Source organism: Antrostomus carolinensis, unplaced genomic scaffold, assembly GCF_000700745.2.
Source record: "Antrostomus carolinensis isolate BGI_N321 unplaced genomic scaffold, ASM70074v2 scaffold13171, whole genome shotgun sequence".
NCBI classification, from domain to species: domain Eukaryota; kingdom Metazoa; phylum Chordata; class Aves; order Caprimulgiformes; family Caprimulgidae; genus Antrostomus; species Antrostomus carolinensis.
Window position 1 is genome coordinate 1,365 of NW_010293557.1, and position 25,496 is coordinate 26,860.

The 25,496-nt window shown below is 48.8% G+C and overlaps 1 protein-coding gene across 1 annotated transcript in view; it reads right to left on the minus strand.

Annotated features, from left to right (window-relative positions):
- Positions 1-5,670: 5,670 nt before the first annotated feature.
- VPS45 (vacuolar protein sorting 45 homolog) overlaps positions 5,671-25,496 on the minus strand; it is a 28,354-nt gene continuing 8,528 nt past the window's right edge. The window contains exons 9-12 of the mRNA XM_010177321.1: positions 24,976-25,083; positions 24,537-24,658; positions 15,464-15,595; positions 5,671-5,758 (exon numbers count right to left, since the gene is read on the minus strand). Of these exons, the coding sequence (XP_010175623.1) occupies positions 5,671-5,758; positions 15,464-15,595; positions 24,537-24,658; positions 24,976-25,083 (450 nt within the window). The remainder of the gene's footprint in view (positions 5,759-15,463; positions 15,596-24,536; positions 24,659-24,975; positions 25,084-25,496) is intronic.

Sequence of the window (25,496 nt, forward strand, 5' to 3'; positions counted from 1 at the left end):
CTCTGGATAGCAAGTGTGAAACTGCTGCTTAGAAGATGAATTGAGTTTAATTAGGACATGGGGGTTTTTTTTCTTGTCTCTGAAGATAATTACAGCATTATTGTCTGGGAAAGAGGTCTGCTTGATGGGAGAATTCACCCCTCTGGAAAGGACCAGGCCAGGGACTGCTGAAGTTTCCTTTAAGGGCCATGACTCAGCTCTCCTCTCTTCTCTACAAGACTCTGTCAGGGTCTGGTGGCTCAGGATGGCAGCGAGATCTGAGAGTCACCTGCTGTAGTGACTCACACAAGGCTCTGCCCCGTTCCCAACCACTTCAAATTTACTGTATGGGGCAGGGAGAGGGTGGGAAAGAGGAGAGAGAGGCTGTGGTCGAGGGTGGCACTCAACAGGGATGTTATCCTAAGCGGTGTCCATGTCCTGATGAAATACCTTAAATCCTACAGGGGCTTCCAGCCATGGCAGGACCAGAATCAGAGCCAGAGAGGGAGCTGGAGCTGGAGCCTATCTCTGGCCCATGGCCTGCAGGAGGAGATCTCAGACCTTCACAGCGTGTGAGCCAAGCTCATCTGGACATCAGGTTGGCTTAGGCTAGTCATGAGCTGGGGTGTAGGCAAAGAAATTTGGGCCACTGGGAACTTGGGGGGCAAGGGCAAGTTTGAAGTTGAGCTAAGACAGCTTAGTCGTAAGAGTTAGTGGAAGGGCCAGGAGCAGACCCAAGATCTCCAGAGATGCAGACCAGAGCTCTGTCCACTCCTGGCATAGTATTTCCCATGTGAAGGGAAACTCCCCTGAGATGAGGCACCTTTATACCAGCCTCACTTCACCGTGCATTCCAGACTGTCCCAGTATAAGTCTAACCAGTATAAACCTCCTGCTAAACCCTTGCACCTACTGAAATGGTTTAGTGGACACAGTGGTGTTGGGTTGACAGTTGGACTCTATTATCTTAGAGGCCTTTGCTAACCTTAATGATTTTATGATCTGTGTTTCTACTGCAATCTGGTTTCCCTTTCTGCCATGGCTTCCCTCCCAGAGGTCTAGTTTTATTTAACATCTCTAATTTAATGATGTGTCAGGGGGGAGGAAACCAGCCTGCTAACGAAATTTGCAGAGAGCTAACAAACCAGCCAGGTCTGCAAGATTGAAAAGACAACCCAGGAGAGGGAGGTCAGTGGGACAGAAGGTGGGCTTTGGCCTGGGAAATTGCAGGTTGATGATCCCAGGGCAGAAGGGGTCTGTGGGGAGCGGTAAGATGGAAATCATGATGGTAAAGACAGGTCTGGGAAGGTTGGAGTTCACCCAGAGCTTCACACCTTGTGTGGGGTGAGCTCTTCCTGCAGCGCGGGGGCAACCGAGGTAACAGTGTTCACTGGAGCAGAGAGGGGAGGAGAGAAACCGACGCACCATCATCTTCCTGCCTCCCTCAGCCAGCACACAGCCTGCAAACACGCATCTTGACAGGGTTTTTATGCCCTGACTTACCCCTCTGGGATTGCTCCAGCAACTCTGCCTCTGTGGAGAGTTTCAGCAGTGTGAAGGAGCCCCCGGGCCACAGCGATGCTGACTTGGGACACGAGCCAGGTTCTCTCCTTGGTGCTGTGTCCTCATGTCCACTCCCAGTGGCACGCAGGTGCACCACGAGGATCCACATCTCTGCAGATCCTCAGCACATCCCTCAGGTGTGGTTGGCACCATCTGGCTGGAGGGATCTGCTCCTCACCTGAAAATGGCTGCGTGCTTTTTCCAATATGAAGAAGAGCTGCCAGGAGACCTGTGGCAGGATTGGGGGTTGGAACTGGATGATCTTTAAGGTCCCTTCCAACACAAACCAATTTATGGTTCTATGATCCCCAAGGGACACTGCTAGCCAAGCTTGGCTGGACCCCACTTTGCTCTCTCTCGCTTTCCTCCACATAACAGGACTTATTTATGATGCTAAGATAATTCCTGGGGGTTTAGGAGCTCATTTCATTTGATCTGGCTTGTTAATTCCCAAGTCAATCGCTGATTAGAGGCCACATGTCAGATCTGGAAACTTGCTCACAGGTTTCTTGGCAGGACCTGTCACGTAACCAACATGGTTACGCCGAGGGAGCCAGGCTGCCGTCAGCTGTGCAGGAGAGAGCAGGCGAGGAGGCAAGTAGCAGGAGCAGTTGAGGGTCCTCAAGCCCTGCAGTGGTCATCAACACTCTGCTGACCCTCCCAAGGCTCCCCCAGAGACAAATTCAATGGGTAGAGCTAAGGAGACCCTCACCCCTCACCCCTCATTAGGACCAGTATCGCCTGGGACAGTCAGGGTCACTAACCAGCAGAGCCTCACCATGGTCAGCAGGTAGCAGATAAAACAAGACCCAAATCCATTATTTCTGAACAATCTTAAACTCCTTCAGTTACAAAGAAAGGAAAAGCTGGAAGCAAAAAGCATTTTTTAATTTTCACAAGTCTCAAAATGTTTTGATATTTGCTAAAAGGAAACTTTCTCCGACTGAAAACACAACAAACTCTCCAACAATCCAGCAAAACATGTTTGCAGAGTGTTTCAGCGCTACCTCACTTGTGTTTTGCTCCAAAAAGCAGCTTTTGCTCTGAAAAAACTTCACTTATCTCCAGCCTCACCCAGTTTCAGCATCGTGCTGAGGTCTCACCTCCCTTTCTCTGTAAACTATTATCCTCACACCCTCCACATCACAGCAACTTGCACTTTGTGTTCCAGCACTTGGGTACGGAAAACAGCGAGGGACATTATTCCATCTGGATTCTCTTGTTATTCCTTGAACAGATCGAAGCTGTGGCCAAAAGAAGACATTACAAGGCTCTTCCCATTTTGCAAGGAGCCTAGCAATTGCCCAATAAATCTCCATCTGCAGAAGTATTAGTCACCAGTGCCAAGGAAAGAAGCGAGGGTTGGAATGGCTGCGACTCTCCCATTTTGCCTCTCTGAGCGCAGGAACAATCCAAACCGAGCCACAAAAACCCTCAGCTCAGCAGAGTGATAAAGGAACCAGCCTCACAGAGTCTTCCCACCTCCTACCAAGGGCCCTGCTGTTTCCTTTTCAGCTCAGTCATTTCTCCATGAGAAAATACCCTGGGAAAGTGAGTCTTCAGTGTGGGGGGAACTTTTGTTCATGATGTCCTAACCCAGAGTTATCACAAGCTTTTCCTTCCAGATGGGAAAACAGAATCTTCCCAAGAGGTCGGAGGAAAGCCCGTGGGAGCTGCTTCTCTCCCCTGCCCCATCCAGTAACACAGCCTCTAAAAGGCAAATTAATACCCTCACATGTAATATTGGCTAAAAATACCTTGAGTATGAGCTGGGCATCCACTGGCACAGCCCTGAAAGAAAAGATAGAGCAAAATCCAGTGGCTAAAAATTGAAGCAGGTCCAATTTTAGCTACAGTGTGTACTGAAAAAAACCCAGAAATCCGGGGAGGGGAGGCAGTCTGGGGATAAATGCTTTTAAACAAAGATTGGGTACATTTTTAACGTGCACTTTAAGCTTCAACAGAGTTACAAAAAAGGAGAAACTACTGAGTAAAGTTCTCTAGCTTGTTCCATGTGGCACGAGGTGGGTTTAGAGCCTTCCATGAACCAAAAACCCCAACTCCTTGTTCATTGCTAAAAATGCACTTATTTTATAGCAGCACAGAAATTTGTGAGCAAAATCCTCACAAGTGCCTCAAAAGGGAACCGGCCAACCCCAGCTGATGGCAGCTCTCTTTGGTTTGGGTTGGAAGGGACCTTAAAGATCATCTAGTAAAACCCTTTGCAAAGGGTGCCGCTGGGATCCTCCTGATGTGAAGCAAGGGGGATGAGTGCAAGGGAAGGGAGGGAAATAACGACCATGCAGGGGGCAGGGATGGGTCCTGAGGATTTTTGTGTCAGGCTTGGACCACACGTTTGCATTTTCCAACAAGCAAAAATGTGTGTGCCAAGGAGGCTCCAAAAGGAAACACACAGGAGACAAATTTCACTTTGCAAAGGTTGATGCAACATCACATTGTAGGAGTCTCTTAATCCAGCGCTTAATCCCAGTTCCAGGAGCACAACCTTTTACAACAGGCTGTCAGGAAATGGAGCTGCCTGCTAAGGTGAGAGCCTGGAGCCAAATAAACCAAACCCCTTGGAACTCGGCTGCGTGACGAGGACCGCAGCACTGCAGGGCGTAAATCCTGCAGGGAGGAGAGGAGCAAAACCTGTCAGCTTCCTAGCTGATGTGAGGGCGACGGACTGGAAACCACGCCAGCACCCATCCCTTCCTAAACAAAGCCTGCTGCTCCCGCCTCAGAAAGGAAACACTTCCTAAGGAGGTGGCGTGGGAACTCTGCCCCACAGCCTGACCCCCTTGTTTTCAGGTGAGAGCCCTGGAGCAGCTCCACAGCGCGCGTCCCATCAATCCTCCAGCACTGCAGGGAGATTTTTGGATGGACAGGCGCCCAGGCTCGGAGTGACCTTGCTTCAGGGAATTAAGCCAGAGAAATGAGTGTGAAGTCAAGTACTTTCCATCCACAGCAGCTCTGCAGAGCTCTCGGGGAGCTAAAGGTTCAGTCTTATTTAATTATGGGAAAGCAAGAGATAAGGGAAAGACTTGCTCATTGGTAGGGGACATCCACAGAACCAGGCATCCAGTCTGCTGATGTCTGTTCTGACTCTTAACCTGTGCTGCTTTTCACTGTTCCTGTACCTAAAATAAAAGGAAACTGAAAAAAAAATTCCCCTTGAAGGTGCAGAGAGCCCAAGTGTCTCTCCTGGGTACCCGCACCCGGCAGGAAGGCAAGAGCTGGGGTTGCTGCTTGTCTCCACCTTCCCTGGAGCCAGGACACGGGAAGCAGAGTGAGCACTTTCTGGTCTAGCTCCCACACTGAGGAGGATGCCAGCCAACCTCCTCTGCTCCCACGTCTGCTCCACAATTACAATTCCCTTGTTTCTTTTCAAATCCAGTATGTTTTCTTACTGCTGGAGTTATTTTTATTGTTGAAAATAAATCAAAACGCTTTCCTAGTTCATCACATGGGAGTAAAAACCAGGGCCATGGCGTGGTGTTTGTTTGTGAAGGTAAACAGGAGTGAATAAAGAAGATTAAGAATGTAATGATACCTCGGTGGCGCTGCGATGGGGATATTTGGAATCATTTAACAGACAAGAGGTTCAGTCACGATGGGATATTTAATAGGATTCAAAATATACAGACAATCAAGCAGCGCAAAGGGCTTCCAGTGCCCATCAGCTTCACCTCCCAGAGATGCAGACCAAAGTCTGGGCCAGGATCAATAGATGTTCGTTAGGGGACTCATACCATGTGTTTTAAGGAATTATCTTAGAGCAGAGCTTCCCCCCAGGCCAGCAGAGCCGCACACTCTGTGCTTCCACAGTGACATTTTCCCCGGGCTCTCCCACGGGTCACAACTCCAATTACACATCCATGTCCCGCTCAGGTCTGTGTTTGTGAGAAGACAGTGAGGGTGCTGCAGTTTGGGGCATGTCCTGGTTCATCAGGGCAGACACCAACCCCAGCACTCACTGCCCAGGTGCTTCTCCTGCCCATTCAGGTTCCTGGCATGGATGGAGGAAGCTACGGCAGCAGCGCAGTGCGGGGACATCCAGTTCTGCTCCAAAGCTGTACGGTCAGTTCGTGGAAACTCCGGATGGGCGAGACAGGGTTTCTCCAAGATTCACCGTCTGCTGCTTGACCTTGGCGTAACTTGAGAGCTCTCGGTGCTTCGGCCGCGGAACCCCGAAGCTGTAACTTCCTCGAGGAAGCTGCCAAGCAAAGTGAAGGTCAGCAGAGACACAGGCCAACTTTTCACGCATATAAACAGAAAATAACCACATGGCCTGTTGGTTCTGAACGAAACCAACAAGTGCTCTACAACCTCAGATCTACATAAACATCTGTCTTCTCCCCTGGTGTCACCAGGATGGGGGGACAGAGTCACACCTTCACATGTGGTGATGGTGGCAAAAAGGAGAGGACTTGTCCACAACAGCACGTGATCCAACAACAAAACCCACCCGGAACAGGGATCCCAGTCCCAGTGGTGATGCTGCTGCTGCTGCTGCTTCCCCTCATGTCAAACCCAACAGCTTCCTCCCCAAGGAGGCAGCAGCGAGGAAGTGTCAGGGACTGAGGGTCCCTGAAGGAGCAGGTGACAAAGGGACACTTGGCTCCTCCAGTGTAAAAGCAACATCCCAAGAGCTGGCATCGGGGGTAACCGTTTCCCTCTGCTGTCGAGGGACAGGGAAGGGTGGATGGATCATCCTCTGACTGACCGACTCCTCCAGCTTGCAAGGGAAAATTGGGGGCACTACCTCAGGCTGGGACAGCTTCAGTCAGGAGACAGTAATCCAAGAGGAAATAAGTGCACAGCAGCCTTGGAGAATGCTCCCATTTTCCAGCGACACATCCTCCCACCAGCCAGGATGAATTCAAGGAGGGAGAACAAAGTGCCAAGCTACGGGACTGCAATGACCTGATCTGGGGACCAAAATCTGGGGCACCCAGCATGGATCACCAGGTTCAACATCTTCACTTAACGTGGCCATTCATCCTTCAATGTTCCATCCTGTCTGGGAGGTCTCTTGTCCCCGTCCCATGAACAGTAAGGATTCCAAATGAGGGCAGATGCTCCTCACGGGCTCAGCTCAGGATTGGGACTGCACTGGCAGCCCCACTCGCCTTTTGATAACAAAGCCAGGAAGATGAGTGTCCAGGCTTGTTTTTCTGCTCACTCTCAGTCTTCCTGTGTGGATGATAAGGCAGGAAAAGGCAGGGTGGAAACCTCCTGCTGAGGCATCCTTGACATTTCACAGCCAGGGCTTTCTGGAAAGCAGCCCCTTAAGCAGCCTGGGTCACCACTTGTGCCTCAGGTCCCAGCTCCTCAGCCTCCTCCCTGGGCTCACACCCAGCTCCTCAGCCTCCTCCCTGGCCTCATATCCACAGCAAAATAAATTAAAAAATAAAATCTCATGCAAATACCAAAAAGACCCTCCCTCTGATTTCCAGACTGCTTAGACCACATTCGGATCTAAATAACGAGCCACATGGAAACCTCTGGGCAGGAACCATTCATTCAGTCAGATCTCAATAAAGTTTTAACCCAGTAAAATGCTTAAGCACACAGTCAGCTTCATCCCAGTCTCTCCTCTGTATGATTTTCCAAGGAAACCTAAGGGAGTTTGGAGCCTAGACCCCAAGAACCTGGTTACTTTGAGACTTAAACACAAGTTTGCCCTATAAAGCCAAGCGAACGGCTCAACCACACGCCACCGCAACGGTTCCAAACAAAACCCCAAAGACAACACATTCAGAGACACGTTGGAATAGGTGAGGAAAAAATTGTCAGGTGGAGATCAGCTGCCAGGGGCTGGCGTTGGCCAACTGCAGAGGGAAGAAGAGAAAAATAGGTCATGCAGCAGTTAACAAAAATGTCTGGGAGTCCAGAGGGCTGGGCTCTGTGTCTCGCTCTGGTTCAGATCCTGAGATCCTGAGATCCTGAGATCAGAATCTGCAGGACCGTTCAGTCCTAGCCCGGATCTGTTTCCACTGAAGCCCCATTACATCTTTAGAAGCAGAGTTGGGGTCTTTAGGCTCAGAGTAAGAGTTTGATAGTTTGGAAAGTCCCGCTCTGGAATGCTTGTGGTGCATCTTAAAAGCCTCGTATGGACGTGGCTGAAGTCACGATCACTGTAGAAGCAACAATATTTGTCAGCAAAGAAGTTCTGCTGCCTGCAGGACTGGGGCTGCACGGCGCTGGGTGAGGTGGCGAGAGATTTCTACCTTGATGATGAGTCTGCAAAATGAATTTCACCCATTCTGTCAACAGGCAGTCTTCAAAAACCAATTTTATCCCCAAAACACTCCATGGCGTTTCCATTTCCAGGCTTATACCTGCCCTGAGCACAGATTTATTTCTTATCTGGGTGGATGGGTGAGAAGCAGGTGTCGGTACAGAGCGGTGTGTGTCGGAGCTGCACCAAGGTCAGCTGCATCACACCGCAGCGGCGTTTAATCCAGCAAAGCGTTCAGAGCTAAACCTTGGAAACACCAGTGTTTAAATAGGTCTAAAAGTGGGTTAAGGTTTGAGACTAGTTCAAGAGGAGGGGGGAGAAAAAAAAAAGACCTTAGAAAAAATAATGCTTTACAGCTCCTTTGCATTGTTTTTGTTTGATTACAGGTTTTTACACGCTCCTTCGCGCGGTTCCTCACACCTGCCGGGCTGTGCTGGTTGAGAGGCAGCCCAAGACTTTGTAAAACCACAGCAACGCTCCCACGTAAGATCTAATGAGGATACGTTACCAGGAGGATGGTTACTCTGGCAATGTGAGACAGTGCTACCAGTTTCTAGGTTGACTCATTCCTTCAATATGCTGATCAAGTTATTTGAACATTAAGAAATTAAACAAAAAATTTGAACAAAAAGAAATTAAAATCAGGGTTTACCACAAACCCTACAAAAAATGTGCTTCCCCTAAAACAGGTCTAAAATAGGTGTCTACCTGCCCAGGTTGTGAATCATAAGGATTAAAAAATAATTAATAATAATAAAAAAATAAAAATATAAAATCTCATGCAAATGCCTGCACCAATTTCCAGATCTCAACACCGCACTGTTTAGAAATGTGCATTCTGGGAGGGCAGCAGCCTGATTGATTGAGGTGGCCAGGAGCAGTGCTTGTGCCATGGTCATTCAGCTCTGTGATTACAGCTGGAGAGCCGTCCCTCCTCCGGTTTTATTTTTAGGCATTAGAGTCAGGCAGACTTGAGTTCTGAACAGAGAATGACTTGCTCTTATTTTTAAAGGGAACTCCTGTTTATTTGCTGTCTGGAGAGAAAGTTTGTGGAGAGGGAGATGTAGTGAGACATCATCACTTTATACTTCAGCAAGGTCTTAAAAATGGGCAGCATGACCATCTCTGAGCATCTCCTGCACTGAAGGTCTCCCCAAACTGATGGAAGAGCCAAACTCCCACCCACAGCCGAGGGCTGAGCTGAAGCACGGGATAAACTCACTGTGCTTTGGCTTTTGTTATCTCCCAGGACGCCGAGGATCCGGCGTGAAACGGAGGGAGCATCAAGCGCCGTGGTCACGGCTGCTCCAGCTCTGGCTGGGAAAAGCCTCTGAGCAGAGAGTGGATATCAAACCACAAACAGAATCTGAACTGATCTCTGCACTCCACTCCAAACCCTCCCTCTGTACCAAGCAGGAGCCACGGCTGGTCCAAACACTCCAGCGGTATCCGGTGAGCAGGCTCTGCCGGCGCCGCGTTTGGCACAACCAGGCTGTTACCATATCTGGGTAAGTGGGTCAGGGGAGATCTCCCCTTGGATTAGTCACAGCAGGTTTGTGCTCAACCTGCACTCTGGATGAGTCAGCCCCACGCGCCAGATGTTCCTCCTGGTCTTGGTCTTCCATTTTTAGCCGATTATTGATCATTTTTTAACCCTTTCTCCCTCAAACCCAGCAGAATTTCTTTGAAATTCACTTGCCTGTGCAGGAAAAGAACAGAGCTGGTAGCCCGTGGGTAAAACTGCTTGCCAACAGTGAGGAATCAGCATCCTTGCTTGGAATTTTCTTTAGGAAGCAGGAGAAGCCAGAGCCACTTCTTTCCAGCTCTCAGCCCGGGGAAGGGCAGCAGTCAGGAGGCACTGCCAGCCACGTCAGGGTCTCTGACTTCTTCAGTTCAAAGTCCAGTAACTACACTGTTGGCTTTTCTCTCCCTGTCCTAACGCCACAGCAAAGCCACTGACTTTAAGAGCTCTTTGAGTCCACAACCCTCCACAAATGTCAATGTAAAGAGTGGAGAGCAACTGAAAACCCACCGATTGAATTTCAGCAGGGTTTCGCCCAAATTTATCTGGTTCCTGCAGCTAATTACAGATGTTGCCATGCTCAGTGTTAAGGAACCAAGTCAAGAGAGACCTCTCGCTGTCACCATAAATATTATTTAAATATGTATTACGTATGTATTTATTTTAAAGAACCTGTGATTAATAATCCCCAGCCTTCCATTACAGCTCATTACACAACCATCGAATGTTGTGAGTTGGACCCCCAAGGATGATGGATCCCACTCCTGTCCCTGCACAGGACAATCCCAACATTCACACCATGTCCCTGAGGGCCTTGGCCAAATGCTGCTGGAATCTTGTCAGGCTTGGTGCCATCAGCACCTCCCTGGGGAGCCTGTGCCAGTGCTCCACCACCCTCTGCCTCAAGAACCTTTTCCTCATGGCCAACCTCACCCTCCCCTGCCACATCTTCCTGCCATGTCCTCTGCTCCTGGCATTCGTTGGTGGCCAGAGAGAAGAGATCAGCGCCTGCCCCTCCTCTGCCCCTTGGGAGGAAGTTCTAGACCACGATGTTGCAGGAAAAAAAAACAGAGAGGAGCTTGTGGTGGTTTCAGCAAAACCAGGACAGAGCTCTACACTCAGGTCTTCATCACCAAGAGGTTTGGCCCATGGCTGGATGCAATGGTGTAGCTGCAGACCGAGTCCCCAGCGTGAGTTTGCTGTAGAATCACAGAATCCCAGAGTGGTTTGGGGTTGGAAGGGACCTTAAAGCTCATCCAGTTCCAACCCCCCTGCCATCAGCAGGGACACCTTCCACTGGAACTGCCTTCAGCGGGCAGATGTGGGCAGATGTGACATTTCAATTCCCACACGCTGGGCACAGCTCTGCAGCGAGCTGTTGCCTCAGCTCATCATGCAGGAAAACACATCCGGGAAAGCTTTTGTACCTTTTTGACAATCAAAGTCATAATAGGAGTATTTTTAGTAGAATTGCCCAAACTGCAAAAGTAACAGAGGCAGCCAATCTGCTTGGATTAGAAAAACACTCCAAATTCCTTGACAACAACAGATTTTTTTCTCTACCCTGCTGGCATTTCTCAAAGGATCTCCAGTCTCTAGACCCTCCTAGACTCACCAACACGAGGGCTGCCTGTTAATGGGAACGGGGGGAAAAAGGAAGAATCAAGTAAATGGAGACGGGACAGATTTAAAGCCTCACGTGCAGCTAAACTGACTCGTTCTGATCTGTGATTTCTGCATTTCTCTGGCTTTCATCCCTTCACTTTTCAGCACCTTCGCTGCTTTAACGTGTTTTTTTCTCACGACTCTTGGTTGCAGCCAGGACCAGATTCCCAACCCTATCACTGACTGACCTGCCCCAGGTTAATGTCAGGAAAGAGGCCAAGGAATAGGTGTGGAACGTGGATTTATGTGTAAGAGGCAGAGGAGGGAAGACAAAACCCAACATTTTTCTCATACCTTGTAAAACCACCAGGATTTTTTCAAACAGGGGAATAAACTCCAACAGCAGAGCCTGTCAGCTTTGGTAGCCTGATTTATTTCTAAGGAATCTCTTAGCCTACATGTCTCATTTTATAGTCTGAGCATTTATTAGACACCTGCCCCTTTTTTTCCATCTATAAATCCATAAAGATCAACAGGAACAGATTCGCCCTGACATGTCTGTAAGGTAACTTGAACCAGGTACCAGTCGTACCCACTCTGAGACCCTCCTTGCAAAGGACCGTCGTATTTTTCATCCCTACACTGAGTGTTTTTCACCCCCACACTTGAAACCATCTACTTAGGGAATATTCCAGTATATCCAGTATATTCACTGGACAACGCAGATGGTCTCTTAACCAGATAAGCTTCCCACAAATACACAGCTCTAACAACATAACCAGCTCCACGGGCTGGTTTGTCTCCCGCTCTGTATAAAAGCAGGATGGATATCCCCTAAGCCATCCCCCCCTCACCCTATAAACACAGATGTTGATCACAATTTAAGTTGGACTGGTAAGAACAATGAGAGCAGAGGATTAGTGAGCTGATATGGGCCGCTCAGCGCATTAATATAACAATCTCCTTGTTTATTGTGTCATAGCGAGTCTAATCCGGCAGAAATAAGCAACAGTTCATTAAAGGAAGGCCAGTGGATTACTGGAAGAGTTAGGACACAATAAAACCTCGGTTTCCTCACACTAGACACCTCGGTGTATTTGCTGAAAGCTCTGTGATCCTCGTGCACTTTGCTGGAATTGCAGGTAACACACAGTGTGTTGGAAAATTCTTTATTTCTCAGGTGTCCTGAGCTGCTCATCGCGCTCCGCTTGCTCTCTGTGTGCAGGGCTGAGCAGGCCAGTCTTCCCTTGACAAGGGCTTGAGATTACTGACTCAAAAATTCTCATTTTTTAATTATTTCTCATCATTCAGGAAATCTTATTCAAGCCATTAAGGAAAAGCAAATCATTTGGGGCAGGGCTATTATTCAAATGGGACCCTTGACAATGTGGAGTTCCCAGACAGGACCTTGCAGTAATCAGCCCTTAAAAAGCAACAGTGGTTTGGGTTTGTTTTTTTTTTTTAATATTTTTTCTTCTTTTTTTCACTTAATTCTTTGAAATGCAAATTTTGATACAGTATCCTAGTTTTTCTGTAAATAATTCAGAGACTGCGCCAAAAGGCGGTGACGGTAGAAGCCCTAACTCGCTAATGTCACTCATTACAGCACAGATCTAAGACGTGGAGCCTCACGACGTAGCTGCAAATCTCAAACTTCATGAAGTGAGAGACAGTCCCTGCTCAGAGACCTTCTGGTGCATGTAGACAAAGGAGAAATCACCCAACGTCACCCAACAGGTCAACAGTGGAGTTGGGATGGGAACCTAAAGCTCAAACCATCTTCTCACACCCCTCCTGCTCCCCACGCTACCGCTTTCCTTCGACCCAAAGCTCTGCTGGGGAGTTTTCTCTGTTCTCCCCCAGCCCAGTGACAGTTTTCGCTGAATCCAATACACTGATACACTTTCAGGGCAGGTCTCAACCTCTAATATGGTGTGAAAAACTGCACCATCCCAAAGATCTTATCACTTCCTTTGGTTTTTGGTGTTTAGTGTGGTGCAATGACAGCACCATAGAATCATAGACTGGTTTGGGTTGGAAGGGACCTTAAAGCTCATCCAGTTCCAACCCCCCTGCCAGCAGCAGGGACACCTTCCACTAGACCAGGTTGCTCAAAGCCTCATCCAGCCTGGCTGAGAACACTTCCAGGGAGGAGCAGCCACAGCTTCTCTGGCCAACCTGTTCCAGTGTCTGACCACCCTCACAGTGAAGAACTTCTTCCTAATATCTCATCTAAACCTCCCCTCTTTCAGCTTAAACCCATTTCCCCTTGTTTTGTCATTAACTGCCCTTATGAAAAGTCCCTCCCCAGCCTTCCTGGAGCCCCTTCAGGTACTGGGAGGCCACTAGAAGGTCTCCCTGGAGCCTTCTCTTCTCCAGGCTGAACAGCCCCAACTCTCTCAGCCTGTCCTCACAGCAGAGCTGCTCCAGCCCTCGCATCATCCTGGTGGCCCTTCTCTGGACTTGTTCTAACTGGTCCATGTCTCTCTTGTGTTGGGGAACCATCCAGGTTCTCAGCACAGATGCTGGTAAAAGTTTGATGCAGGCGTGGGGGTAGATGTCAAAATCAGCCTCAAAACTCATGAGTAGACTCTGAGGTTACAGCAGATGCCAGGCTGAATACAAACCTTTTTTTTTTGAGTCCTTCCAAGATGACAATTTACTTAACTTCTTTCTTTTTATCAGTCAAAGAGCAGCTGGTCTCTTTTTCTTACTATTTCTAGGCTTGGCTAAACCAGGATTTAGTTCAAAGGCTACTTTGTAAAGCAGAAGGTTGAGTAAGCTGGGTAATTTGGGCAGGAATTGGTCGATATGTGGGCTAATACAGACTTGCCTTTGTAACCCAGTTCATAAAAGCAATTTACTTCTGGGCCAGCACCAGCTCAGTTGTTTTCCAATCATCTGACATTAAGCTAAAGCAAGGGCCAAATTTCAGAGCACACAACGTGAATTTGGAGGGTTTGAGCATTTTTTCTAAGCAAGTGATGACAAGAGCCACTGGATTTCCTTGCGAGAGAATCGTTACTGCTCCTGCGCAGGCAGCTTTGGAGCCTGAAGATCCCTCACAGGCATGAAAAGGAAGGGCAAAAGTGCAGGGATTTTCTAAATACCAGACTGGACTCTGATGCAGCAGCAGCCTGAAAATTGAGCTGTATTTTAGCCTCGCTATGCCTGAGCCCACCTGTCAGTAACTGAGATCAATGAAGTGCTTGACAGCTGTATTCCTGACAGACACACGATGCCTGCCGTGTTCAGAACCCGTGTTTCCTGAACTCCAGGAGACTGCTGAGGCACCCAAAGCTCTGAACATCTCATCCCAAATGCTGAGAAGCCTAACTTTTCCTTCCTGTACTTTGTGTTTCTACATGGCAACGTTGAAGCTCTTGGAGCTCTTTAAACCCAGAGCAGCTGCTGGACAACGCCAGGGACTCTTCCTGGATTTAGATTTCACCACACTTCCTGCTGCAACATATGGGAGAGATGTGAGTCACCTGTCACGTTCCTGCCCTTACCCTCCTTCCGATCACCGATGGGCTCCCGGCCACGGCAGTGTCGCTGCGAGCGGGGACAGAACGTGGTGGAAAGGAGCAAGGCACGTACTGAAGGAACTCACATTCCTTTGCTTGGCTAGCAACAAGCCGTGCTGATGGGAAACAATCCCCAATAAAATCTAAATTTTCACCTGTGCTCAGATACTCAGATGAGTAATTTGGGCTCAGGAAACATTATTTGTATTTACAAACCAGACATGGCACAGGAAATAAGCCAGGCATTCCGTACTGACAGGAATCTTTGGCCAGCTACAGCAGAGCGGTCGCAGGTTTCTGTACAAGCCATCTGACTTTCTGTAAATCCCAACTGAGACCCTCAAGGTCAGCACAGGGGACGTGAAATCCCATCAGCATTGCCCGACACGAGCCCTGCCAGCTCTGACAGTCAACTGCTGGAAAACCCCGGAGACTCTGCCCTAGGAAATCAATGAAGCTCAGCGTGGTCAGCGCTCCCCGGCATTGCTTAAGCGTTGGTGAAGCCCTTACAAATCTCTGACCTCCCAGGAAAGGCAGCAGCAAACCAATAAGGAAATCTCTGTTCTCCAGGGAGAAATGCAAAAGACACAAGCAATGCTCTGCAGGTTTGTGGGCGGCAGAGAGCCTGCCAGCAGTGTAATCACAGAACTCAGCTCTACTCGTAGGTACATTAACTTCACTGCTATCAAATGCAGTCGCTCCAGATTTCAGAAGAACCCACAGTCAGTTTTGAATTCCTGTGTGTTGCACTGGCTTCTCATTCATATGAAGAGCGTGCGGGGAATTTTAAACAGCAAAAAACTATACACATCTACTTCCCTGTCCTTGAATTCAGTCAAATGCACATTAAACCTTCAGCTTGGTAATATGTCCCTCGGCCATAATGAATAGAGCCGGGCTCGGACCATTTCCACACATCTCTGTGTTTTACTGCGCGACGAAGATCCCTGAGGCGTCACAAATCCACGCTCACGACAGCAGTTTTACACACCCAGGATCTGCAGCTGAGAACACAGTTATTACCTTTTTGTGTTGTGGATGGTGGTCCCACCCAGGACGATCCGGACCCCCGGGTTGGTGCGGTTCAGGTTATAGACAGCCAGAGCCTCTTCGTAAGTTGCTCCTCCGATGATGAACACGATAATATCTTGGGGCCTGCAATAAAGATGTAGATGGTGAGATGGGATCAGAGAAAACACAAGGATAAATGCTGCACTGCTCACGGGTGCTGAGGCAACGACGCTGTTCATTTCTCTCCCCAGACCATGTCTCATTTCTGGGTTCAAGACTGACAACAATGTGTAGCTTATTAAATCACTTTTCAAACATTGTCTCTCCTAAACATTTACACAACGTGCTAACGGTCCTTAAAAGCCTCCTCAGCAACACCCACCCCCTGCATCCCTGTGGAGCTCCACCACCACGACACATCCGCCCATGTTTAATGCATGATGGAGACACGGCTGCGGCTGTTAAATTAAGATCAATTCAGGAGTCAAACGAGGACAACGGCGAAGCTTCAGACCTCTCAGGGTTGGTTTGAAGGGCACAGATCAGCTGCAGTTGTGCTGGTTGATTACAGAACTACTGGGATTTGTGCAGGAGTTCACCTCAGAGGCTGCGTTCCCCAGCCAGCCTAGAAATTCAGGATGTTATGGAGATGTAGTGTGAGGGGAAAGGGAGGGAAGTGCCTTCATCCCACAAAATACAAACCCAGCCACGTGCCCTGCACATTCTGCACCTTCCCTGCACCACCCTCCCCAAGCACTTAGGTTTCCCACACTCGGGGACAGCAGAATGTGCTTGCAACCCGTAAATCAGCTCTGCTGCCATCTACGAGCTGAGAGAATCTACAATGAGATCCTGATTTCTGCAGAATCTACAGCGATTGCATCCTGTCAGTCACCTGCTTGAGTCAGAGCAGTCCAGTCTTGACACAAGGAGACTCCCCAAGAAAGGCTGCCCAGGGCAGTGGTGGAGTCCCCATCCCTGGAGGGATTGAAGAGTCATGTAGACAGAGTGCTGAGGGACATGGGTTAGTCATAGGGGACTGGTCAGTGCTGGGTTCATGGTTGGACTCCATGAGCTTCAAGGGCTGTTCCAATCCAGGCCATTCTGAGATTCTGTAATTAACTTTCTATTGCAATCTCAAAACTTATCTCTGTTTTCCAAGCAGGTACTTCTGCTAGAATACAGCTGTGTGCTGCAGTGGTGGAAGCAGCAAGAATTCATCTGCTCTGCCTGTGCAAGCTCTGGATCAGTGACAAAGTAAATGGAGCATGAGACAGGGGTGACCCCACGATGCACCCAGACTCCGTGTCTCCGGTTACTCCCCACTGAGAACCCAACCTGCAAAGCCCTCAACACCTGTAACTGCCCAGAGGAGCAACGTGCACATTGGAAGGATGAAGATCAGGGACTTCTTCATGGCATCACTGAGCAGATGGTACTAGTGAGAGCAAAACTGCTTCTGCTGTCAGAATGGGACATGGGCTCAGAACAAAGGTGTGAGCCATCAGATCCACAGAACCACCTCCCTGCCCCCGGAGAGGACACAGGTAAGAAAAACAAATGGAAAAGGTTAGTGCACACCCCTTCCCAAAGTGATCTTTGTTACCAATCATAGAATCACAGTGGTTGGAAAAGACCTTTAACATCATCGAGTCCAACCATAAACCCTACGCTGCCAATTCCACCTCTAACCCATGTCCCTCAGCACCTCATCTACCTGTCTGTTCAATCCCACCAGGGAAGGTGACTCCACCACCTCCCTGGGCAGCCTGTTCCAATGCTTGACCACCCTTTTGGTGGAGAAGTTTTTCCACAGATCCAATTTAAACCTTCCCTGGTGCAACTTGAGGCCGTTTCCTCTCATTCTAGCTACAGTGCAGAACCTTCCAAATCACATCTCTCTCCAGAAAGTTTGGGTTAGGTCTGTGTCAGGAGATTTGGAGAGACAAAAGGAGGTTTCAGGGAAGCTGTAGAAGGTGCTGGTAGTCTCCCTTTGCAGGGTGGAGAGGGAATACTGCTGCCTCGATGCCTGGAACGTGGGAAGCCCATCATTTCAGGCACCCCCTCTGGTGACACACAGCATCACTAACTGCATTCAGAACAGTTCTTCCGCAGCTACTGTACAATTTGTTATCTTTGGGAACTATAATAATTCTTAATAACGGCCAAGACTTGCAGCTGCAGCTTACTGCACAGCTCCCTTGGAAAGAACAAGGCTCAGAGTGGAATCCTTTGTAGAGAAGTTGGCAATAGTGGAACACTCTCTATTAGCCTGGGCTCTCTGGACAGAGCGATGAGTTTCACCCTGCACAGGATTTACTCCTTCCAGCCAGGAGCAGCAGCTCTGCCCTTGGGATTTCAGTCTGTGCCATCTTCTCTTCCCTCCTAGAGCCCCAGGATTCAGTGTGCTCATCTCTCCCCGCAGAGCTACACCATGTTCCCCCCCCCACAACAAGGGAACAGCCTGTGAAATCTCCTGCACTGCAGCCTTACGATAAGCAGGTTATATATAGCAACTGCTCACTGTGCAGGTTCAAACGTCTCACTGAGGCACACGCAGGTTTTTGCACCCTGGTGACAAGGCAAGTCAGTGAGCCAGCCCCAGGGGACAGCAGAGTGCTGCACCTCATCCTTTTAGCTACAGTCAGGCTTTAGAAACTAAATGTAAATGTGTCTGAGTCTTCTAGGGAGGGAAATCAAAGGGAAGGGAACACACAGCAATGAAGTCATCTGATAAACCTCTATCAGTTAACAAAAAAAGTATATCTGAAATCTCTATGAGCCCAATTTTCTCGTGATGTGTGTAAAAGGTGTGCCAAGTAGGTCAGGCCACACTTGGCTTCTTTGGGAGAATGTCTTTTAGGTTGAGAAAGCTGCACCTCCCCAAAGTCTGGGAAGTCACTTTGGCTGAGAGAGTTGGGGCTGTTCAGCCTGTAGAAGAGAAGGCTCCGGGGAGACCTTCTAGTGGCCTCCCAGTACCTGAAGGGGCTCCAGGAAGGCTGGGGAGGGACTTTGGCCAAGGGCAGGGAGTGACAGAACAAGGGGAAATGGGTTTAAACTGAAAGAGGGGAGATGGAGATGAGATGTGAGGAAGAAGTTCTTCACTGTGAGGGTGGTGAGACAGTGTCCCAGGTTGGCCAGAGAAGCTGTGGCTGCTCCTCCCTGGAAGTGTTTGTGGCCAGGCTGGATGAGGCTTTGAGCAACCTGGTCTAGTGGAAGGTGTCCCTGCTGCTGGCAGGGGGGTTGGGACTGGATGAGCTTTAAGGTCCCTTCCAACCCCAAACCATTCGATGACTCTATGACACAATCCCCTGCTCTGCCTCTACTCCCCGTGCAGCTGCGATTGCCAGGGATCAGGACAGCACAGAACATGCTCATGTTTTATTTTATATTGCTCCTGCCTCTCTTAGAGGATTAAGCCTGGCATGGGGGAGCGGGGGCAGAACTGCAGCTTCTCTCCCACTTCAGGTGCCTCGCCCAAAGCAGCCGGCAGTCACCCTGCAGATTTCTGACAGGCCAAAGTGAGCTAAGCCATGCAGAGGCAGAATGCCACAGGAAGGACAAAGGGATCTCGGTGTTCTCATGAAGCACCCAGGGAATTACTGCTTATATCAAGGGCAAATAATAAGTAATTTCAGAATAGGAAGAAACCCCAAGACTGTTATAGGATTAGTGGGAAAGCAATCTACAGCGACGCTCGCTCCAGCTGTTGTGCTCCTCAGACTCAATTTGTGGCTGTGGCTACGTATCTCCTCGGGTTAACTACCAATTTAGCAGCTAAATGCTCCAACACTTCAGACAAGAGGAAAATAAACCAACTTCCTTGAACCAACAAGGACACAGCCAAAAGTTTTGCCTTAAAAAAAAAAATTAAAATCCACAAAATGCAAACCACACTAAACACAAGATAATAGATATGATTGAGCAATAGCAGTACTGTCCCTGCTCTCCAGGGCAGTATGTGTGAGCTGAGATGTTAAAGCACACAGCCAAATGGTTCCACATCACATGCTGTGAGCTGATGCTTCCAAAAAAGGAGATTTTATATTCACTGCCTACCTCACCCGTCCCTTTAGATGTGTGTCAGCTATAGACATTTCTAAATGGTTCCAAATTCTTCCTCTCCTCAAGCAAAAACAGGAACTTTCCCCTCAACAAAACCAGTGGGAGAGAGATCACGTCCAGTCACAGAATACTCTAAACTGGATGATATCGGTGGGTTCTCACGTTCCATGTTTAAGTCTGAACTTTGATGGGCTTTCAGACGAGGTAACTTCCCAAGATTTTTCAAGGAGCAGGTAAATAATTGTCATAATTTGAGAGAGACAGGGAACCAGCTGAGTCCCACCTGGATCCCCAGGAAGCAGCGTGCCTTTTCCTGTTGGTATTTCCTAGGCTGCTGCCTGCTTCATGCGAAATGTTGAGGAGCCAGGTTTGGTTTTAAGGAGTGTAGCAGTGCCAGAGCTGTCTTGTGCTCTGACTGCAAACTCAATGCTGTAAGAAGTGAACTCTAGTCATCAGAGGTTTGCAGAGAATCCCAGAATCATTAAGGTTGGAAAAGACCTCTAAGATCATCGAGTCCAACCATAAACCCAACACCACCATGTCCACTAAACCATGTCTCCTAGTGCCACATCTACACAGCTTTTAAATCCCTCCAGGGATGGGGACTCCACCACTGCCCTGGGCAACCCCTTCCAATGCCTCAGAACCCTTGCAGCAAAGAAATTCTTCCTCACATCCCATCTCAACTGCCCTGGCCACAACTGGAGCCCATTTCCTCTTGTCCTGTCCCTTGGTCCTTGGTTGAACAGACCCACCCCCACCTCTCTCCACCCTCCTCCAAGGGACTTGCACAGAGCCACAAGGTCTCCCCTCAGCCTCCTTTTCTCCAGGCTCAACACCCCCAGTTCCCTCAGCCACAAGGGAACTCAGCACACTTGTGCTCCAGACCCTTCCCCAGCTCCGTTGCCCTTCTCTGGACACGCTCCAGCACCTCCATGTCCTACGTGGAGTGAGGGGCCCAACACTGAACACAGCACTTGAGCTACAGCCTCACCAGTGCCCAGCGCAGGGAGAAAGCACCATCAAGCCCAGCTGGTCTGGTTGGGACAAATGCTCTATTAGAGAAAATCCCAGGTCAAAGCAGAAGCAAAAGGGGAAGCTCTGGCAGAGCCTGGCGAGCAGAGCACACCGATGGGCTCACAAACCTCAGGAGGCATCTGGTACAGCACGTGACACAGCCGGGGCTCCCACCGACTGCTGGGACAGGGAGAGGCTTCAGGAACTTTTCTAGCTCGTACTTTCCAGTAGCAAAGTGGAAGGGACTGCAGGCTGATAGCAGATGAGAAAAGGATGATCTTTAACACAGCAGGAAATAGAGGAGAAGCAAAAGAAAGCAAAATTGCTTCTCACTCTCTCCTCTGAACCCTGCTCAGTGCTTTGCACAGAGAGCCTTTCCTTCGCTGCTGCCAAATTCCACAGCTGAATCTGGACCAGGAGCTTTTCCTCCCTTGCAATAGTGTCATGTTTAATACAGAAAGAAATAGTTAAAAAGAATCCTTTCAAATTCTTTGCTGTTCAAGCAACTGCATCCCTTTGATCAAAAAATACAAAGCGTTTCACCCTGACCTTCTGCTGAACTCCTGCCAATCACTGGAACACCATCCTCTGAAGGCAGAGAGCACGAAGGCAGCGTAGCCCAGTTTGCCTTGGGCTGCCATTTATTACACTAAATTTTGGGAAATTATTAAATCTAAATTCCTCGCTCAGTTGCTTCGGCACTAAGGCAAAACCATCAAGTGAGCCTTTTTTCTTCCAAACCTGATAACTAAAACCTGGTTTGAGACAAGCCCCCATTTTTTATGACATTAAATATTCATACTTTAGAGATAACACAGGGCTGTGGCCCCCGTTTTATGAAGCAAGACCAGATCCAGAAGTATTTTATAGGTGCCTATTTTTTGTCAGTTACAAACCCTCATTCCTACAGCTCTTAAACTCAACCAAATCCACCATTCCCATCAGGAAACAACCCGAAAAAACCATGTGCCCTTACGCTTCTGATCATTTTGCAGACACCTGACCCAGCAGCAGCACTGCTGGACCTGGCCACTGTCCCAAGGACAATCCCAGACCAAAGAAAAACCACGAGAAATTTAAGGGAAAGAACAGTTTGGAAGCTCTGCCTTTGTATTTTGAGATTTAACAAAACTAGAGGATTCATCTTGTTTAGCTAAGAAACAAGAGTACAGGTGCTGCAGACAAGGGAGTGAGGTGCAAACTCCATTTCCCTTCATCCAACTTGTGTTTTCCTTCAGTTTGAGGTCGGGATTAAACCCTTCTCATGCTCCCTCAAATAAATTATTTGCATGTTCTTTGTAGCAGGATTCTCAGGAGCAGGTTTTTCTCCCCTTTTCCAGAAACATTTGAAGAGGAATCTAAGTGAAATACAGCTCAGGAAAACAGAAGTGGGAACCGAAAAAGACAAGATAAAGGTCAGAAGATCATTTCATTTCTAGTGAGCTCAGAACAAACCCAGGTCAGGGATGTCTGGATGCAGTTACTGCTGTTCTGCAGGTCTCATTGCAGATCTACTTCCTGTACTGGCCCAGGCTGCCCAGAGAAGCTGTGGCTGCTCCTCCCTGGAAGTGTTCTCGGCCAGGTTGGATGAGGCTTTGAGCAACCTGGTCTAGTGGAAGGTGTCCCTGCTGCTGGCAGGGGGGTTGGGACTGGATGAGCTTTAAGGTCCCTCCCAACCCAAACCAGTCTGGGATTCTGGGATTCTAAACCACATCTGTCAACATCTTTTTGTTGAGCTGAAATCCATCTCAGTCAAGAGCTGGTTTCAAGGAGAGAGAGGAGAGTGTTTCTGTTCCTAGAGGCCTTGATATTCCACACCTATTCAAACCACCCATCCACCCTACCCAAAATTCACCATTTTATTGTAAAGGGAAAATCTAGAGTAAGGCAGATATTCTTTTGGCCTAGCAGGGACATACACAAACAAATTGTCTCTTGTATGACTATAGAATGAATCATAGACTGGTTTGGATTGGAAGGGAGCTTAAAGATCATCCAGTTCCAACCCCCCTGCCAGCAGCAGGGACACCTTCCACTAGACCAGGTTGCTTAAAGCCTCATCCAGCCTGGCCTTCAACACTTCCAGGGAGGAGCAGCCACAACTTCCTTGGGCAACCTGTTCCAGTGTTTGACCACCCTCACAGTGAAGAACTTCTTCCTAATATCTCATCTAAACCTCCCCTCTTTCAGCTTAAACCCACTATAATTCTTTCTTATTCATAAATAAAATTATTAATGTCCCCTGCTGTCAGCCTGACATGGAATTTGGATCTCTCCCTGCTACAAAAGACATTTGCACTTTCATCAGATGGATCAAAATGTCCCAAGGCAGGGCTGAGGAGGAGGAGCACTGTGTGTGCATCTCAAAGAGAGCAAGACATGAACACTCGCTCTTTGACGCGCTTCCACCCCTCTCACCCGCTCGACACCGCTCAACCTGGGTCCTCAATCAACTCCTCTCCTGCTCCAAATGAGTCTGTGGTTTCCATTTAACCCAAACCACCTGCAACAGCCGCCTCGTTTGTTGAGAATTCCTACTCTGAATTTATTTTCTGCTTCACTAAATATGTGGCAGTGGCTGATAAAAAGCCAGTAATACAGGGTGTGTGAAGGGAATGACAATTGTGGTAATGCTGCAAGTGGAACATCTTCCACAGAACCCCAGGGCATTAAACTGAGATTGGAGAAGATTCAGGGAATCACTGTGATGACCTCATCATGGATCACCCAAAGGAAGCAAAGCAACAGAAGGCTCTTCTCCTCAAAAGGGACTACCACTAGAAGGAATATAAATACCTGACCAGCACACTCCAGAAGCTTAATTTACAGAAAGGAAATGGCAGTGCCAAAGAAAGGAGAGATTTCTACAGAATGCTGTTGGAGGACTTGTCACACAGAATCACAGAATGTTGGGGATTGGAAGGGACCTCAAAAGATCATCCAGTCCACCCCCCCTGCCAGAGCAGGAACCTCAATGAGATCACACAGGAAGGTTCCAGGCGGGTCTTGAATGTCTCCAGAGAAGGAGACTCCACCCCCTCCCTGGGCAGCCTGTCCCAGGGCTCTGGCACCCTCACTGGAAAGAAGTTTCTTCTCCAGTTGAAGCAGAACCTCCTGTGTTCCAGCTCACACCCATTGCCCCTTGTCCTACCATTGGGCATCACTGAGAAGAGCCTGGCTCCATCCTCCTGACATTCACCCTTTACATATTGATAAACATTAATGAGGTCACCCCTCAGTCTCCTCTTCTCCAAGCTAAAGAGCCCCAGCTCCCTCAGCCTTTCCTCAGCAGGGAGATGCTCCACTCCCTTCACCATCTTGGTGGCTCTGTGCTGGACTCTCTCCAGCAGTTCCCTGTCCTTCCTGAACTGTGGGGCCCAGAACTGGACACAATATTCCAGATGTGGCCTCACCAGGGCAGAGTAGAGGGGGAGGAGAACCCCTCTCCTTACTGACTCAGTGCCCTCTCTCTGAGGCCCACGTTTACCTTTCATTACTTCTTTGACAACAAATTAGCTTAGTTCCAGCAAAGCCAGCGAGAACCAAGCACCCAGAGCTCCTCTCAATTACAGTTATTAGCCACATTCAGCAAGATCCCATTCTCATCAGGAATAGTAACTGGCTCAGAAGGGAGAGCTTGTGGTTGAACTATTTCTGGTATTCTACAAATAAAAGCCAGATGGCATGGAGTGAAGTTAGGGGGCATGTTGAAATCCATCGTGTGAACATTCTGGCAGTTTGGTGCAATGGCTTTATCCTCTACCTGAGCCCTTACAATGGGATAGTCACATCTTGGCCAGTAAGAAAAGACAATTGTGTTTCAGGCTTAATAGCCCTCTCCAGGGCATCTACTTGAGAAGACAAGAAAGACCTACAATCAAGACATTTCTCTGCCAAGACGAAGTTTTGTTCATCTGCTGGCAAACACCAAAGCAAGTGGCAGCACTGGGAGGAGCAGATCCATTTCAGTTCCAAGCTCTGCCCCCTAAAAGGCCCCACGTACCTGTCGCGGAGCGTGTTGGGACCCAGGTAGGGGTACTGGCTGTCCTTGAGTTTGCCTTTGATGAGCTGATCTAGTGTTTCTTGAAGGAGAGGCTGGTGTTGCGTGTACACGTTCTCAACGCCCTACGGTGCAAGAGAAGCTCTTGTTAGGAATGAATACAGCGAGGCGGCGGGCTGAGAGACATGAACAAGGGCACGTAAAAGGAGCAGCAGCACCTGTTGGACACAGCAAGTGTTAACCACCAACGTCCAGATCTCGAGAGGCTTTTCAGCAACTAACTCCCATTGTCTTCAATGAGAATTATGCCCTAAAAGCCCAGTGCACTTACTATTAAATCTCTGAAATCCATGACACGTGGCATTGCACTGCCTGCGAGTCCTGCTCCCTGACTGTAATTTTGACTCACACCATCATTATTTCACCAGTGGCAGATCCATACCTTCAGTCCTTTGAGGAACTGTTTGGTGATGGCTACAGCATCCTTGGGGCTGAACAGGTCACTGCCCCGCACCCGTTTCCCTCCGTACTCCACAACAGCAGACACGAGCTGTACAGAGAGAGGCAAAACCACAATCCTGTTAACCTGGGGAACCAGCTTCCAGGCAGTTTTTGCCTACTTAGGCTCCAATGGAGGTACTAGAATGATGACCTAGGAGTTGGGAAGATCAATCCCAAGCAGATAATGCAGCATGGAGAGAGGCAAGGGGGAAGAGAAGAAATATTCCCCATATCCACCAAGCAAGTCAGTCTGCTGTGACACTGCCTGCATGGAGAGAGGCTTTCATTGCCATAGTCTGCTGCAGTGATAGCAGATCTTCCACACAACGTGACATCATCCTGCTTCTCCACCTCCTCTCCAGCTGCTCGCTACATTTGCCAAGCATTGCCACCCTCTCCCTCCCAGCCAAGCTCCTTTTACAGCCTCCAGAAATCCTTCACTGCAACTATTGCCTGTTCAGC